The following is an 18,578-nucleotide window of genomic DNA, read 5'->3' as shown; positions in this document are numbered from 1 at the left end:
AGTATTGTGTGCTGTTTTGGTCTGGAAGGACATTCTTGCTATTGAGGGAGTGCAGCTTAGGTTCACCAGGTTAATTCCCGGGATGGCAGGACTGTCATATATTGATAGAATGGAGCGGCTGGACTTGTATACCCTGGAATTTAGAAGGATGAGGGGGTATCTTATTGAAATATTTAAGATTATTTAGGGTTTGGACACCCCAGAGGCAGGTAACATGTTCCCTATGTGGGGATAGTCCAGAAACAGGGGCCACAGTTTAACAAAAAGGGGCAAGCCATTTAGAACGGAGATGAGGAAACACTTTTTCACACAGAGGGTTGTGAATCTGTGGAATTTTCTTCATCAGAAGGCAGTGGAGGCCAATTCTCTAGATTCTTTCAAGAGCGATTTAGATAGAGCTCTTACAGATAGCAGAGTCAGGGAATATGGGGAGAAGACAGGAACGGGGTACAGATTGTGGATGATGGCCCATGATCATAGTGAATGGCGGTGCTGGCTCGAAGAGCCGAATAGCCTACTCCTGCACCTATTGTCTATTGTCTAAATAACTCCAGCCCAACTTGCCGTTTACGGGGATGGTGTCGGAACTTTTAAGAGGATGTTGCCAGAACTAGAGGGTATGAGCTATAGGGAGAGGTTGAGTAGGCTGGGACTCTATTCCTTGGAGCCAGGAGGATGAGGGATGATCTTGTAGAGATGTATAAAATCATGAGAGGAACAGATCGGATAGATGTGCTGAGCAGGGGTGGATCCACTATGAAACTATTGAAGCTTAAGCTTGAGGGCCCCTAATCCCAGTGGGGCCTTGGAAGCGACTTTAGTCCAGATATTCTTCCGATTTAAATCGGAATTCCGATTTTCTTTTCCAAGAAATGAATCTGATTTTCACCTCGACTAAACCTCTCGCCTCGACTGAACTTCACCTCACACATAAACCTCAACTCACTAAACCTCACCTCAACTAAACCTCCCACCTCACGCATAATCCCCACCACGACGTCTCCCCCGCGAGAACTTTGGCGGTGAGGTATCAGCGAGGCAAGGGGTTTAGTGAGGCAAGGGGATTAGTCGAGGTGTTGGTGTGTAGGTGAGGGGAAGTGAGCGTAGGTGAGGTGAAGAGAAGTGAGTTTCTGAGCTTTGGAAGGGAGACCGAGGTGCAGCTGAAGGAGACAAGACTACTACATTCCGCGGCAGAGAATTCCACAAATTCACAACTTGGGGTGAAAAAGTTTATTCTTATCTCAGTGCTGGGCAAAGAGACATTTCAGGTAACATTTTTTTGGAAAGATTTTATTAGCTGTACGAGGCCATTTATTGAAATATAAGGTTATTAAGGGGTTGGGCACACTAGAGCAGGGGTCATAGAAACATAGAAAATAGGTGCAGGAGTAGGCCATTCGGCCCTTCGAGCCTGCACCGCCATTAAATATGATCATGGCTGATCATCCAACTCAGTATCCTGTACCTGCCTTCTCTCCATACCCCCTGATCCCTTTAGCCACAAGGGCCACATTTAACTCCCTCTTAAATATAGCCAATGAACTGGCCTCAACTACCTTCTGCGGGAGAGAATTCCAGAGATTCACCACTCTCTGTGTGAAAAATGTTTTCCTCATCTCGGTCCTAAAAGATTTCCCCTTTATCCTTAAACTGTGACCCCTTGTTCTGGACTTCCCCAACATCGGGAACAATCTTCCTGCATCTAGCCTGTCCAACCCCTTAAGAATTTTGTAAGTTTCTATAAGATCCCCCCTCAATCTTCTAAATTCTAGCGAGTACAAACCGAGTCTATCCAGTCTTTCTTCATATGAAAGTCCTGACATCCCAGGAATCAGTCTGGTGAACCTTCTCTGTACTCCCTCTATGGCAAGAATGTCTTTCCTCAGATTAGGAGACCAAAACTGTACGCAATACTCCAGGTGTGGTCTCACCAAGACCACGTACAACTGTAGTAGAACCTCCCTGCTCCTATACTCAAATCCTTTTGCTATGAATGCTAACATACCATTCGCATTCTTCACTGCCTGTTGCACCTGCATGCCTACTTTTAATGACTGGTGTACCATGACACCCAGGTCTCGTTGCATCTCCCCCTTTCCTAATCGGCCACCATTCAGATAATAATCTACTTTCCTGTTTTTGCCACCAAAGTGGATAACCTCACATTTATCCACATTATACTGCATCTGCCATGCATTTGCCCACTCACCCAGCCTATCCAAGTCACCTTGCAGCCTCCTAGCATCCTCCTCACAGCTAACACTGCCCCCTAGCTTCGTGTCATCCGCAAACTAGGAGATGTTGCATTCAATTCCCTCGTCCAAATCATTAATATATATTGTAAATAGCTGGGGTCCCAGAACTGAGCCTTGCGGTCACTGTCTGCCATTGTGAAAAGGACCCGTGTACTCCTACTCTTTGCTTCCTGTCTGCCAGCCAGTTCTCTATCCACATCAATACTGAACCCCCAATACCGTGTGCTTTAAGTTTGTATACTAATCTCTTATGTGGGACCTTGTCGAAAGCCTTCTGAAAGTCCAGATATAACACATCCACTGGTTCTCCCTTATCCACTCTACTAGTTACATCCTCGAAAAATTCTATAAGATTCGTCAGACATGATTTACTCTTCATAAATCCATGCTGACTTTGTCCAATGATTTCACCACTTTCCAAATGTGCTGCTATCCCATCTTTAATAACTGATTCTAGCAGTTTCCCCACTGCCGACGTTAGCAACCTTGTTCTGCATTGGGGCCGGGACGCATGTCTGTGAGCGGATGGTGGGCCACATCTATCACGTGTACACATGGATCTCACCCCCATCCCGTCCAGGATGTCAGGCATCAAATCACGTGTTCACAGGAGGTAGACAAAAATGCTGGATAAACTCAGCGGGTGAGGCAGCCTCATGCAATCCTTGCATGTCTCACCCGCTGAGTTTCTCCAGCATTTTTGTCTACCTTTAATTTTTCCAGCAACCGCTGTTCTTTCTTAAACATGTTCACAGAAGGAGCGTGACCATGCCAGCGGCTTGTGCAGGATGCAGTACAGCCAGAGCTCGGCCGCTGCTCGGATGGGCCGGATGATTACGGGGAATAATATCCGCCTGCGGGCCGGATCATTTCGGTTTAAATGCCGCATTTGGTCCAGCGGCCGTAGATTGTCGACCCCTGTGGTAGGGGAAGTGCAGGAGCTCCTCCATGAAAATGCAGGAGCTTCAGGGGGCGTTTCCCCCTGCCCATGCCGGTGGCATAGCCAGCCTCCTGGACCCCCGGCCAATACTGCCTATTCTGAAGGTGAATACCATGCTCAGTCCACATTACTTAAAAGTGTTGGGTTTACTGTATGAGAAGGGGTTTTTTTTAATTAATAATTTTAATATGGTGTCATTCAATACAAAATAATAGTTAAATAAAATTGAAAAGGTTATTAAAGTATCATGTAGGCTATCGTAAATGGAAAAAAAACGTTCAAATTAAGGATGTTTCATTCTAAATATATGTAATATCAAATAATTGAAAACACTATTAACACTTATGACAGAAATTAAAAATTGTGGTGATCTGTTGTGGACCATCCCATTGAAGAAGACCTCATTGCTGGTTGCGAAGAGACCCCCATAACAGTTCAAGCTTCAAGGCCCCAAAAATGTAGGTACCGCCACTGATGCTGAGTCTTTTGCCCAAAGTGGGTGAATCGAGGACCAGATGACTAAGGTGAAAAGAGTTAATAGGAATCTGAGGGGTAACTTTTACACGCAAAGGGCGGTGGGTGTGTGGAACAAGCTGCCAGAGGATATAGTTGAGGAAGGATTTATCCCAACTTTTAAGAAGCAGTTAGACAGGTACAAGTTTGGAGCGATGTGGGCAAACGCCTGCTCAAGAATAGGAATTAAACAGAAACACATGAAAACAACGCGATGGTTAACACAATATTTGTGAAACCACTGTCAGAAGGGCGAAAAACTCACCAGTCCTTACCGTCGGGGGTGAAATTCAATTGCGTTTTACATTTGTTAAACGCTGAATCATTAAAGTTGGATGAGGAAAGCCGTTTACAGAATTCACACAAAAATGCTGGAGAAACTCAGCGGGTGCAGCAGCATCTATGGAGCGAAGGAAATAGGCAACGTTTCGGGCCGAAACCCTTCTCCTTTCGCCACTAACCTTTACACCCGGTTGCCCAGCTCGCTGGCGAGGAAGTCTAGTCCGTGAGATCGAGTTGGACGGGTGCCCGGCCAGTAAAAGCAGATCGCCACTTGAAATATCCAGCCCCTCTGCGACAGGAGACTGACCGCTGCTCGAATGTGAAGTTTATCCAGATACCAGAACCCAGCGCCACCGCTCGGCGGCACAGCGGTGGAGTTGCTGCCTTGCAGGGCCAGAGACTCGTGGTCATGGAAGCTGTTCTGCACGGCCGGGTTCAATCCTGACTAAGGGTGGTCTACTGTATGGAGCATTTACACTTGGTATGAGTGTAAATTGTCCCGTGTGTCCGTGTGGGCGCAGAGACGGCTTCAGCAAAGCAATCCTAGTCCCACTACCTTAAAAAAACAAACGTCCTTTAATTTCTCCTGAGAAATGAGCCCCACTCCTCGACAATGTGAACCCTCCGGCCGGGCGAGGTGCATTGTCATGGAGGAGCTCCTGCACTCCCCGGGGTCCCCCTCCGTGTTTTAAGAGGTGGGGGAGATCCCCGCCCAAGTTTGTGTCACCCGATTTTAAAATCCCCGCCTTCTGCGAGACAGAGGAGGTGGGACTGCTGATCGAGGGCGCCGATTGGACGAGAGAGACGTCGGTCAGCAGGCAATGGGGGCGGGACATGCTGAATCAGCGCGGTGATTGGAAGATATCCAGTGTTAGATCCTGCAGCGTTTGAGGGTTTCGGCCCGAAACGTCGCCTATTTCCTTCGCTCCATAGATGCTGCTGCACCCGCTGAGTTCCTCCAGCAAGTTTGTGTACGTTTGACATTATTGGTTTTCTTTCTTCGCCAACACCCACGGGTCTGGAACGCTGACAATTTGAGGGAGTTAATGGAAACAATTTTAACTTAAATTCTCAGTTGTATAAGAAGTTGGCGAGGCCACATTTCTGTGTTCAGTTCTGGGCACCAGATTATAGGAAAGATGTTGTCAAGCTGGAAAGGGTACAGAGAACATTTATTGCGATGTTGCCAGGACTTGAATTACCATATCATACCAGGTCTGGGGTAATATACAGTTAATGTACATTGTGGGCTTACCTGGACACTGACCTCATATGTGATAGTTTGAAGATTACTTTGAAGATTACATAAAATAGCATAAGAAATCAGACCCAAATTAATGGAGTAACTCAGGCAACATCTCTGGAGAGAAAGAATGGGTGACGTTTCGGGTAAGGCGGGGGGGGGGGGGGGGGGGGGGGGGAGGGTGAGACTGAGACTGAGGACCAAAGATCTTAGAGCAGGTGATTGGAAGAGGGAAGGTACACAAAAATGCTGCAGAAACTCAGCGGGTGCAGCAGCATCCAGGGTCGGATTTAGATGAAGCTATTTCACTTGTGAGCCCCCCCCCCCAATCCCCTACCCCCACGGCTAGAGAACCATGACTACCCGACAGTGACATTGTGACACTTTTCGATCCTACTGAATGTTGTCGTTTAACAGTTGGCTTTAAAATACAGATTTTTTTTTTTTAAATTTAATCAAAAAATGTATTCAATTATTAAAAATAATATTTACATTACAATAAAACAAGCCAGAACCCACCACCATAATACAATACAAACATGTATCCATAATAAACTACTATACAACTATGATACAATCCTTATTGAGGATACATTCAACACCCTGCGGAGCCCAGCAGTCCCGGAACTCCCTCAGGGTGCCTGCAGACAGGGCGTATTCCCTTTCTAATCCCACCCGGGCACGGATGTAACCCTGGAAAAGGGGCAGGCAGCTGACTCGGGTAGAGCCCTCCACCGTCTGGCGCCGTGACTCGCGGATGGCCAGCTTGGCCAGGCCCAGGAGCAACCCAACCAGGACATCTTCAGCCCTACCCTCTCCCCTACGCACAGGGTGTCCAAAGATGAGGATGGTGGGTGAAAAATGCAGCCAGAAGGCAAGGAGCAGCAAAATACAGATTGGCAGGGCCGGCCTTAAGCCGATTTGACCGATTGCTCCCTATTGGGCCCCGCGCCTAATGGGGGCCCCGCACTAATGTTCTGTATTTCGTACGGAAATACGAATTCTCTTTGTTAAATAAAGATTTTTTTTTAAATTCGCCATCCGGATTTTTGTTAAACGAACACGTGTAACAACCGCTGCACGGCCATCAGACACAAACGATTTGTTAACTAGTTAACAAGTTGTTATAGGGTGATTTCACAATGTACATTAACTGTATATTACCGCAGACCTGGTATGATATGGTAATTCAAGTCCTGGCAACATCGCAATAAATGTTCTCTGTACCCTTTCCAGCTTGACAACATCTTTCCTATAATATGGTGCCCAGAACTGAACACAATACATTAAATGTGGCCTCGCCAACTTCTTATACAACTGAGAAATGACCTCCCAACTATTACATTTGAACCTATTAGACGAGTCGATTTAAGTTAAAATTGTTTCCATTAATTCCCTCAAATTGTCAGCGTTCCAGACCCGTGGGTGTTGGGGGAAGAAAGAAAACCAAAAATGTCAAAACGCTGCAGGATCTAACACTGGCTATTTTAGTGGTATCGACTGAACGTGTCTGCCAGGATCGCCCCACTGGATTGTTTACACAGAAGAAATTATGGGCCATTTTTTTTAGAAGGGGTGGGACTAGGATTTCTTTTGCTGAATTGAAGTGAAGCGAGTAATTTGCTGAAGCCGTCTCTGCGCCCACACACACACACGGGACAATTTACACTCATACCAAGTGGATGACAATTTTACTTCGGAGTCACGTGAGTGACTACGTGAAGAACCCCGCCAGGACGCATGCGTGCCATATCGCTTTCACGCTTGCGAAACGAGAGGCGGGGTGGAGCGTTCCCCCGCAGTGGTAAGTTTGAAACCGCGACCTGCAGGGGGGGGGGGGGGGGGGGGGGGGGGGGGGAAGCTGGACAAAATATGTTAGTCTGTCCTTTTATTGAGGTTATGTCCTCTGGTTCTAGACTCTTTCACTGTTGGAAACATCCTCTCACATTCACCCCATCCAGGCCTTTCACTATTCGGTAAGTTTCAATGAGGTCCCCCTTGTCCTTCTAAACTCCAGTGAGTACAGGAAGCCTAGTTAACGCTCATCGTACGTTAACCTACACATTCCTGGGATCATTCTCGAAAACCTCCTCTGGACCCTCTCCAATTCGGTAACAGTTCCTGTGGATTGGAGGGTGGCTAATGTTATCCCATTTTTTAAGAAAGGCGGGAGAGAGAAAACGGAATTATAGACCAGCTAGTCTGACATCGGTGGTGGGAAAGATGCTGGAGTCAATCATAAAAGATGAAACAGCGGCACATTTAGATAGCAGTAACAGGATCGGTCCGAGTCAGCATTGATTTACAAAGGGGAAATCATGCTTGACTAATATTCTGAAATATTTTGAGGATGTAACTAGGAAAATGGACAAGGGAGAGCCAGTGGATGTAGTGTACCTGGACTTTCAGAAAACATTCGATAAAGTCACACATAGGAGATTAGTGGGCAAAATTAGGGCACATTGTATTGGGGCTAGAGTGCTGGCAAGGATAAAAAATTGGTTGGCAGACAGGAAGCAAAGAGTAGGGATTAACGGGTCCCTTTCAGAATGTCAGACAGTGACTAGTGGGATACCGCATGGCTCGGTGCTGGGACCCCAGCTATTTACAATATACATCATTGATTTACATGAAGGGAGGGACCGGAGACGTGAGGCTGACCTACCAGACGTGAGCTACCGGACGTGAGCACACAGTTAGCTGCAGACTCCGCCCAGAACAGGAAGGCTCTGCAGGAACGGAAGGGAGTCACGACCGCGGTGCCACAGGTGCTGTCGCCGAGGGAGGACGGACGGAGCCGCGGCTCGAGAGACTAACAGAGGCAAAGAGGTTTGCCACGCACTGCAAGGGAGCAGTGGACCAGACAGGAAGAGCGGACGGAATTACCACTAGACAGCCAAACCAGTAGGTAATTTACGGCTGGGGTGAGTACTTTCCCATTTATAGGAGGTAGGATTATATCAATAAGGGGTGTATCAATACAGTAGGGGATTCTTAAATAGGACCAGTTAATTACTTATATAAGATGGGCGGTCAGGAGATGTGCCAATACTGCGAGATGTGGGAATTTGTCGACACCATTGATGTAGAAGATCCCTACAGCTGCAGTAAGTGTTTGAGGCTAGAGGAACTCCAGCTCCGCATTGATGAGCTGGAGACCCAACTTCATACGCTGCGGTACATCAGGGAGGGGGAGTATTACCTGGATGTTTTGTGCCAGGGGATGGTCACACCGACCAGTTTAACTAATTCAGTAGGCAGTGAGCAAGGAAAGGAAGGTGTGGCCATAAGCGAGGCAGGTAGGGGGAACCAGGAGGAGATGCGGCAGGAGCCACAGCCCTTGTCCCTGACAAGCATGACCGAGGCTCTTACTCAATGTAAGGACGGGATCAGGGGCTGTGGGAGGGATGAGCAACCTGGCTGCAGCACCGTGGATCAGGAGGCCATTCAAGAGGGGGGAGTTAGAAGAAATGCCGTAGTGATAGGGGATAGTATTATTCGGGGGGTAGATAGGGTTCTCTGCGGCCAGCAGAACATGTCCCGAAGGCTGTGTTGCCTACCCGGTGCTAGGGTTAAGGATATCTCTGCGATGCTGGAGAGAAATTTGCAGTGGGAGGGGGAGGATCCAGTGGTCGTGGTCCATGTGGGGACCAATGACATAGGAAGGACGAGGAAGGAGGATCTGCTGAAGGAGTTTGAGCAGTTAGGGAATAAATTAAAAAGCAGAACCTCGAGGGTACTGATCTCTGGATTGCTACCTGAGCCACGGGCCAAATCGGCGAGGGTACGTAAAATTAAAAAGTTGAATGCGTGGCTCAAAGACTGGTGTGGGAATAATGGGTTTGGTTTCTTGGGCCACTGGCACCAGTACTGGGACAGGGGGGATCTGTTCTGTAAGGACGGACTTCACCTGAACGGTGCTGGGACTGGGGTCCTGGCAAATCATATAACTAGGGCAGTAGAGAGGTCTTTAAACTAAGTAGCGGGGGGGAGGTATCAAGGGGGGTAATAACGGCAGGGGTAGAGGAAATAGAGCAGGGTATCAGTGGGGAAGCGGAAAGTCAAAATGTGACAGGAGACAGAATGTGTGAAGATAAAGCTCTAGATGTAAAAGGGGCAAAAACGGAAAGGAAGGGTAGTAAAAATCATCTGAAAGTGCTTTATCTAAATGCACGGAGTATTCGTAATAAGATAAATGAATTAACGGTGCAATTAAGTATATATAGTTATGATATTGTGGCCATTACGGAGACATGGCTGCAAGGGGATCAGGACTGGGAGTTAAATATAGAGGGGTACTCGACAATTAGGAAAGATAGACAGGAAAGAAAGGGAGGAGGGGTGGCCCTTTTAATAAGGGAGGGAATAACGGCAATAGAGAGGAAGGATATTGCGTTGAAGGATCAGGATAGTGAAACAGCTTGGGTACAGATAGAGAATAACAAGGGGAAAAAAACACTAGTGGGTGTAATTTATAGACCTCCAAATAGCTGTGACGCTGTTAGTCAGAACATAAATCTGCAAATAGTTGACGCATGTAAAAAGGGAACTGCTGTAATCATGGGGGACTTCAATTTTCATATTAATTGGGCAAACCAAACTGGGCAGGGTAGACTAGAGGAAGAGTTTATAGAATGTATTAGAGACGGGTTCCTAGAACAGTATGTCACAGAACCGACAAGGGGGGAGGCAATCTTGGATCTGGTCCTGTGTAATGAAGCAGGATTAATTAAAAATGTCATAGTTAGGGACTCGTTGGGAACAAGTGACCACAATATGGTCGAATTCCATATTCAAATAGAAGGGGAGCAGGTTGAAACTCAGGCTAGGGTGCTTAGTCTAAATAAGGGGGATTATGAAGGTATGAGGAATGAGCTGATCAAAGTTGACTGGGATAGCAGACTCAAGAATAAGACGGTACATGAGCAGTGGTGTACGTTTAAGGGTCTACTGTATAACCTTCAAGAAAAATTTATTCCTATGAAGAAAAAAAGGGGTACGGGTAAGAACAGTCAGCCATGGCTCAGTAAAACTATAAAGGATAGTATTCGGCTGAAGGCAAGGGCATATAAGGTAGCCAGAGATAGTGGGAGGGTAGAGGATTGGGAAGCATTTAAAGGTCAGCAAAAAATAACTAAGAGATTAATTAAGACGGGGAAAATAGACTATGAAAGGAAATTAGCAAACAACATAAAAACTAATAGTAAGAGTTTTTATAGCTATATAAAAAGAAAAAGGGTGGCTAAGGTGAACGTTGGTCCATTGGAGGGTGAGACTGGAGAGTTGTTGGTGGGGAACATGGAAATGGCAAAGGCATTAAACGAGTATTTTGTATCAGTCTTCACCATAGAAGACACAAAAAATATTCCAACGCTGGATAAACAGGGGGCGGTAGGAATGGAGGAGCTAAATACTATTAAGATCACCAAGGAGGTGGTATTAGGGAAATTAATGAGACTGAAGGAGGATAAATCCCCTGGGCCTGATGGATTACATCCAAGGGTCTTGAGGGAGATAGCGGTGGGGATTGTGGATGCATTGGTGATAATTTTCCAAAACTCCCTGGAGGCAGGAACGGTCCCAGTGGATTGGAAAATGGCCAATGTAACACCTATATTTAAAAAAGGAAGTAAACAGAAGGCGGGTAACTATAGACCGGTTAGTCTAACATCGGTGGTGGGTAAAATGTTAGAGACAATTATTAAAGAAACACTAACGGGGCACTTGGATAAACATGACTTCATCGGACAGAACCAGCATGGTTTTGTGAAGGGGAAGTCCTGTTTAACGAATCTGCTCGAATTCTTTGAGGAAGTAACAACCCGGGTGGATAAAGGGGAACCGGTGGATGTGGTATACTTGGACTTCCAAAAGGCTTTTGACAAGGTGCCACATAAGAGACTATTGCTAAAAATAAAAAATTATGGGATTGGGGGTAATATATTAGCATGGGTAGAGGATTGGCTAACAAATAGGAAGCAGAGAGTGGGGATAAATGGTTCATACTCGGGATGGCAACCGGTAACTAGCGGGGTTCCGCAAGGGTCGGTGCTGGGACCCCAGTTGTTCACAATTTATATAAATGATTTGGACGAGGGAACCAAGTGTAATATATCAAAATTTGCGGACGATACAAAAATGGGAGGAAAAGTAGGGGATGAGGAGGATAGGAAGAGTCTGCAAAAGGATATAGATAAGCTAGGTGAGTGGGCAACAACTTGGCAGATGAAGTTTAATACTAATAAATGTGAAGTCATTCACTTTGGGGAAAAAAATGATAGGGCAAGTTATTTTCTAAATGAGGAGGAGCTGCGTTGTAATGCAACGCAAAGGGATCTAGGGGTATTAGTACATGAATCACTAAAAGTTAGTATGCAGGTGCAGCAAGCAATCAGGAAGGCCAATGGAGTTTTGGCCTTTATTGCTAGGGGGATTGAGTATAAAAACACGGAGGTCTTGCTGCAGCTGTACACAGTATTAGTGAGACCACATTTGGAATACTGTGTACAGTTCTGGGGTCCATACTTAAGAAAGGATGTACTAGCCCTGGAGGCAGTGCAGCGAAGGTTTACAAGATTAATTCCTGCAATGAGGGGATTGACATATGAGGAAAGGTTAAGTAGGCTGGAACTCTACTCTTTGGAGTTTAGAAGAATGAGAGGCGATCTCATTGAAACATATAAGATCGTGAGGGGCCTTGATCGGGTGGATGCACCGAGGATGTTCCCAATGATCGGGGAAACTAGAACTAGGGGACATAGTTGCAGAATAAGGGGGGGCTCTTTTAAAACGGAGATGAGGAAGAACTTCTTCACCCAGAGGGTGGTTAATTTATGGAATTCACTGCCCCAGGGAGCAGTGGAAGCAGAAACTTTAAATATATTTAAGACTAAAATAGATGGTTTTTTAGCTGCCAAGGGGATAAGGGGCTACGGGGAGAGGGCAGGGATATGGACCTAGGTATGGTTAGTATAGTAAGACCTGAGTGATCTCCTGGACAAGTGTCGATCGCCTGGATTGGGGTCGGAGAGGAATTTCCCGGATTTTTTTCCCGAATTGGACCTGGGTTTTTATCCGTTTTTTTGCCTCTCCCAGGAGATCACGAGGTTTTTGGGGTGGAGAGGGGTGATAGCGGTATAAAGGGGAGGGTAGTGTCTTGTGTTCTGTGTCTTGTGTCTACTGTTTGTGGGTAAGTGTGTCTGTTTAGTGTTCAGCCATGAGCGAATGGCGGTGCGGGCTCGACGGACCTGGTGGTCTACTCTCGCACCTACTTTCTATGTTTCTATGTTTCTATGTTTCTATGATTCAAAGTAACATTAGCAAATTTGCAGATGACACAATGTTGGGCGGCAGTGTGAACTGTTAGGAGGATGCTATGAGATTGCAGGGTAACTTGGACAGGTTGGGGGAGTGGGCAGATGCGGTTTAATGTGGATAAATGTGAGGTTATCCACTTTGGTAGCAAAAACAGGAAGGAAGATTACTATCTAAATGGTGTCAAGTTAGGAAAAGAGGAAGTACAACGGGATCTGGGGGTCCTTGTTCATCAGTCATTGAAAGTAAGCATGCAGGTACAGCAGGTACTGAAGAAAGCAAATGGCCTTCATAACAAGAGGAGTTGAGTATAGGAGCAAGGAGGTCCTTCTGCTGTTGTATTGGGGCCCTAGTGAGACCACACCTGGAGTATTATGTGCAGTTTTCGTCTCCAAATTTGAGGATGCACATTCTTGCTATTGAGGGAGTGCAGCGTAGGTTTACAAGGTTAATTCCTGGGATGGCAGCACTGTCATATGCTGAGAGAATGGAGCGGCTGGCCTTGTACACTCTGGAATTGAGAGGGATGATAGACTCTTTCACTAGCAATGCGTTTGGCTTTCTTACTACCGATTGAACTTGCAAATTACCCTTTTGGGAACTGCACCCGCACTCCCAAGTCCCTTTGCACAATCCCCATTTAGAAAAAAGTCTGCGCCTTTATTTCAATCTCTAAAATGCACCACTGTACTCTTTGCTACACTGTTTTCCATCTGTCTTCCAAGATGAGAGGCTCTGAATTCTGCACTCATTACTTGAAGGTCAAGTCGCAGGTAGATAATGTGGTCAAAAAGACTTTTGGCTCTTTGGCCTTCATCAGTCAGAGTATTGAGTATAGAAGTTGGGAAGTCATGTTGCAGTTGTGTAAGACATTGGTGAGACTGCATTTAGAAGATTGTGTTCAGTTCTGGGTACCATGTTATAGGAACGATATTGTCCAGTTTGAAAGGGTTCGGAAAAGATTTATGAGGCTGTTGCCAGGACTAGAGGGTGTGAGCTATAGGGAGAGGTGGAGTAGGCTAGGTCTCTATACCATGGAGCACAGGAGGATGAGGGGTGATCTTATGGAGATGTATAAGATCATGAGAGGAATAGATCAGGTAGATGCACAGTCTCTTGCCCAGAGTAGGGGAATCGAGGACCAGCGGACATAGGTTCAAGGTGAAGGGGAAAAGATTTTATAGGAATCTGAGGGGTAATTTTTTCATACAAAGGGTGGTGGGTGTATGGAACTAGCTGCCAGAGGTAGTTGAGGCTGGGACGATCCCATCATTTAAGAAACAGTTAGACGGATAGGACAGGTTTGGAGGGATATGGACCAAGCGCAGGCAAGTGGGGCTAGAGTAGCTGGGACAATGTTGGCCGGTGTGGGCGAGTTGGGCTGAAGGGCCTATTTCCACACTGTATTGCTCTATGACTCTCTATGATTCCAAGATGCACTTTGTCCCTGGGGACATGTGTAATATTTCTCCCTCACCGATATCCAAACAAATTGTCACAAAGCCATTTGCAGGATCTGACTGTACACAATTGTTCATAAGTGATATGAGCAGAATTGTGCAGGAAGGAACTGCAGATGCTGGTTTACACTGGAGGCAGACACAAAATGCTGGAGTAACTCATCGGAACAGGCAGCATCTTTGGAGAGAAGGAATGGGTGACGTTTTGGGTCTGAAGAAGGGTCTCGACTCAAAATGTCACCCATTCCTTCTCTCCAGAGATGTTGCCTGTCCTGCTGAGTTACTCCAGCATTTTGCTTCTTTCTTCAACACACATGCAGACAGGCGGTGAATACCTTCACGTTTCGGTTGACATTTCGGGTCGAGACCCTTCTTCAGAAGAACTCAATGGCCTGCAATGACCAGTATACTGCTGAGTTACTCCAGCATTTTGTGTCTATCGTAAGAGCAGAATTCAGCAAATCAGCCCAGCAATCTACTCCGCCATTCAATCAATCATTCCCTCTTAACGCCATTCTCCTGCCTTCTCCCCATAACCCTCGTACTAATGAAGAATCCATCTCTCTCTGCCTTAGAAAATATCTCTGTCATTGACTTGGCGTCCACAGCTCTCTGTGGCAATGAATCCCACAGATTCACCACCCTCGGACTGACTCTACACCACCACATACAAGGACACGGTTTTACCAGAGAATGAATACTCACCATGTACCAACAGAGGGATAAACACGAGAACCACTGTGATCACTACGATAATGGTCAGGAATAATCCAACCCGAGCTCTGGGATTGAGTTCGTGACCTACAACAAAATATATCACCTTTGGTTACCTCTTGTAAATTTAAATGTCCCTGATGCAGAGAAGACTTCCCTTCGTATGTATCATGTTTTTCATTCAATTCAATGATATTTTATAGTCACTTATCTAGGTACAATGAAGTTCTTTGATTGTGGTCTACAATCCGTAATTACACAGCAGATGTCTTCTGGGCAATACACAAAGAGTGGCCACATTTCTGGTGCAGACAAAGTTTCAGAAGTTCTCAGTGCAGTCTGATCTACTCGCAGCGGTGAACCAGGGGTGTTGTTGCAGGTGCATGGAGCACGATGCATGGTAGCGCAGTGGTAGAGTTGCTGCTCACAGAGCTTGCAGCGATGGAGACCCGGGTTTGATCCTGACTACGGGTGATGCCTGTATGGAGTTTGCACGTTCTCCCCGTGACCTGCATGGGTTTTCTCCGAGATCTTCAGTTTCCTCCCACACTCCAAAGGCGTACAGTTATGTAGATTCATTGGCTTGGTATAAGTGTAAATTGTCCCTAGTGTGTGTGTGTAGGATATTGTTAATATGCGGGGATCGCTGGTCGGTGCGGACTCGGTGGGCAGAAGAGCCTGTTTCCACGCTGCATTTCTAAACCTAACGAAACTAAACCAAACGTGGACAACCCGAGTCTCGCAGAAAACCTGGGTCTCTGACGCTGGAAGGCTGCAGCTCTACAGCTGCCATGATGCCTTGTTGGACAATTGATCCTATCTTGGTTGCCCATGTTGCATTCTCTTGGGTTAAACGGATTAAAAACTACTTATCTTCCTTATAATTTTCAACATTTCCTACATCATGTCTGGAGAGATATTTATCCACGCAGGGAAAACGGAATGAGAGATCATGTGAATTATAGGAAAGATGTTGTCAAGCTGGAAAGGATACAGAGAAGATTTACAAGGATGTTGACAGGAGTAGAGGGTCTGAGCTATAGGGAGAGGGTGAGTAGGCTGGGACTCTATTCTTTGGAGAGCAGGAGGATGAGGGGTGATCTTATAGAGGTGTTTAAAATTATGAGAGGAATTGAGTCTCTTGCCCAGAATAAGTGAATCGAGGACCACAGGACACAGGTTGAAGGTGAAAAGATTTAAGAGGAATCTGAGTGGTAACTTTTTCACACAAAGGGTGGTGGGTGTATGGAACAAGCAGCCAGAGGAAGTAGTTGAGGCAGGGACTATCCCAACATTTAAAAGACAGGTACATGATAGGACAAGTTTGGAGGGATATGGACCAAACGTAAGCAGGTGGGACGAGTGTAGCTGGGACAGTTGGCCAAGTTGGGCCGAAGGGCCTGTTTCCACATTGTATCACTCTATGACTCTATGACAATAAGAATAAGGTAGTCATCCATTTCAATCAGAATTTAGGGGGATGTTATATGGCTGGAGAGTGCTTAGTGTAGAGTGACATACACTGATAAGGTCAGATAACAAGTGTGGAGAGGGGCTCTTGTGTCGCACAAACATCAACATGGGACAAATGGCCATAACCTGTGCAATAGACCTTTACAACTTGGGTCACACGATAGCGCAGTGGTTGAGTTGCTGCCTTACAGAGCCAGAGACCCCGGGTTCGTTCATGACTACGGGCCCTTGTCTGCACGGAGTTTGTACATTCTCCCCGTGACCAGCGTGGGTTTTCTCCCACACTCCAAAGACGTGGAGGTTTGTGGGTTAATTAACTTTGGTATAATTGTATTTTGTCCCTCATGTGTGGGATAGTGTTAGTGTGCAGGGATCCCTGGTCGGTGCGGACTCGGTGAACAGAAGCACATGTTTCCATGTTGTATCTCTGTATCTAGGGGAGGAATCTGCCTACAGACAGGAAGTGTCACAGCTGGCGTCCTGGTGCCATCGCAACCACCTAGAGCTCAATGCTCCAGAGCTCAATGCTCTTTGGCTGCAACTTTCCCTCCATTGAGAAATTGTACACTGCAAGGGCCAGGAAGCAAGCGGGCAATATCATCCCTGACCCCTCTCACCATGGCCACAAACTCTTTGAATCACTTCCCTCTGGAAGGCAACTCCGGACTGTCAAAGCTGCCACAGCCAGACATAAAAACAGTTTTTATCCACGAGTAGTTGCTCTACTTAATAGCCAAAAATCTGTAGCCTCCCTTTGATCTCGAATTTTGTTGGTCCATGTTGATCAATTGTGTTTTATCATTAATGTTTTATTATTATTAATGTTTAGTGTTTTCTGAGTGATTTGTAACTGTCACTGTGTGTCATGTTGTTATTTATGGGCGGAGCAACAAGGCAAATTCCTTGTATGTGAATACTTGGCCAATAAACTTACTTACTTATAAACTAAACTAGAAGTTAAACACACTAGGGAGAACGGAGTGATATCTTATGCTGATAAAGTCAGATAACAAGCATGGGGAGGAGTTATTTAGTTTTATTTAGTTTGGTTTAGATATACAGCGCAGAAACAGGCTCTTCAGCCCATTGAGTTCGCACCGACCCCCGATCCCTGCACATTAACACTATCCTACACATGGGATATATTTTTTAACATTGATACCAAGCCAATTAACCTACAAACATGTACATCTTGAGTGTGGGAGGAAACTATTAAGCTAAATCTTAACTACATTGTACTTTTAACTTTTGCACTTTTTATAATGCATTTTTAATTTTGCTTTTCTTTTCTTTTAGTTCTATTTTATTTCATTTTATTATTTCATTTATTGTATGACATGTTTTTATGTGAAGCACTTTGAGTCTGCCTCGTGTATGAAATGTGCTATATAAATAAAGTTGCCTTGCCTTGCCTTGCCTTGCAGGTCACAGGGAGAACTTATAAACTCCACACAGATGTTTAAGGAACGCCTTTCCCCTGACTCTCAGTCTGAAGAAGTGTCTCGACCCGAAACGTCAACTATTCTTTTTCTCCACAGATGCTGTCTGACCCGCTGATTTATTCCAGCTTCCTAAGTTTATCCTGTATTATTTAATACGGCCCATAGCCCGTAACTCAAACCCGAGTCTCTGACTCCGTGCGAGCTGTGAGGCAGCAACTCTACCGCTGCACCACCGTGCCGTTTCTTGTGTAACATAAACAATGTGGGTCAAATAGACCTTTGCCAATACCGTGATAGACTTACCCTCGATGACCAGCTGGTAGGTGATGTTGGTTCGACTGACTTGGTTTTCCCACGCTGCATGTGTAATAGCCAGAGTCTGATTTCTCCGCGTTCCAAATGGTAAACGTTACATTCCCATCAGACAGGAACTGCCGTGGGCTCACTGGGAGGACAACTCCTTCTCTGCTCCACAGAATGAAAGTCGCTCTCCCTCTCTGCACTGTACAGTTCAGCACAGCCGTGTGGTTCTCAGGGTGGTTTTCACAGGAGATGGATGGTGTGGAGAGAGGATCTGGAGAACAACAGAGCCAATGAGCCAAGACACAAACGCCCTTTTTTAGACCTCAAGTATACAAAAGTAATTCCAGATTTATGAAAGGGATCAACAAGAGTCACTGCCTCAAAATGACGGCCAGCATCATCAGAGACCCACAACACCCTGGCCACGCTCCTTTGCCTTCTGAAGAGGTAGAGGTGTTGGCCTGCTTTCTTGGTCATTGCTGCGATATGGGTGGTCCAGGATGAGACACTGGTGATGTTTACTCCTCCGTGCTTAACATTTTCAACCATCTCCACTTCGGCGCCATAATTGCATACTGGGGAATGTGAACCGCTTCCTTTCTGAACTCCATCACTAGTTCCTTTATCCTGCTGACATTG

At 46.0% G+C, this 18,578-nt stretch overlaps 1 protein-coding gene across 7 annotated transcripts in view; it reads right to left on the bottom strand.

The window, feature by feature from the left end:
- Positions 1–18,578, bottom strand: part of LOC116990174 (carcinoembryonic antigen-related cell adhesion molecule 6-like) — an 80,182-nt gene that overhangs the window by 22,590 nt on the left and 39,014 nt on the right. The window contains exon 6 of one of the 7 annotated variants that reach the window (XM_033047719.1): positions 17,940–18,210. The exons of 4 other annotated variants lie outside the window; for them this stretch is intronic. In XM_033047719.1, coding sequence (XP_032903610.1) covers positions 17,940–18,210 — 271 coding nt within the window. Of the gene's footprint in view, positions 1–3,983; positions 4,076–17,939; positions 18,211–18,578 lie in introns of those variants that run through there. 2 more of the 7 variants (XM_033047712.1, XM_033047715.1) reach the window with 2 other exon arrangements.

Source organism: Amblyraja radiata, chromosome 30, assembly GCF_010909765.2.
Source record: "Amblyraja radiata isolate CabotCenter1 chromosome 30, sAmbRad1.1.pri, whole genome shotgun sequence".
NCBI lineage: Eukaryota > Metazoa > Chordata > Chondrichthyes > Rajiformes > Rajidae > Amblyraja > Amblyraja radiata.
This window is presented reverse-complemented; position numbering and strand designations above follow the sequence as displayed.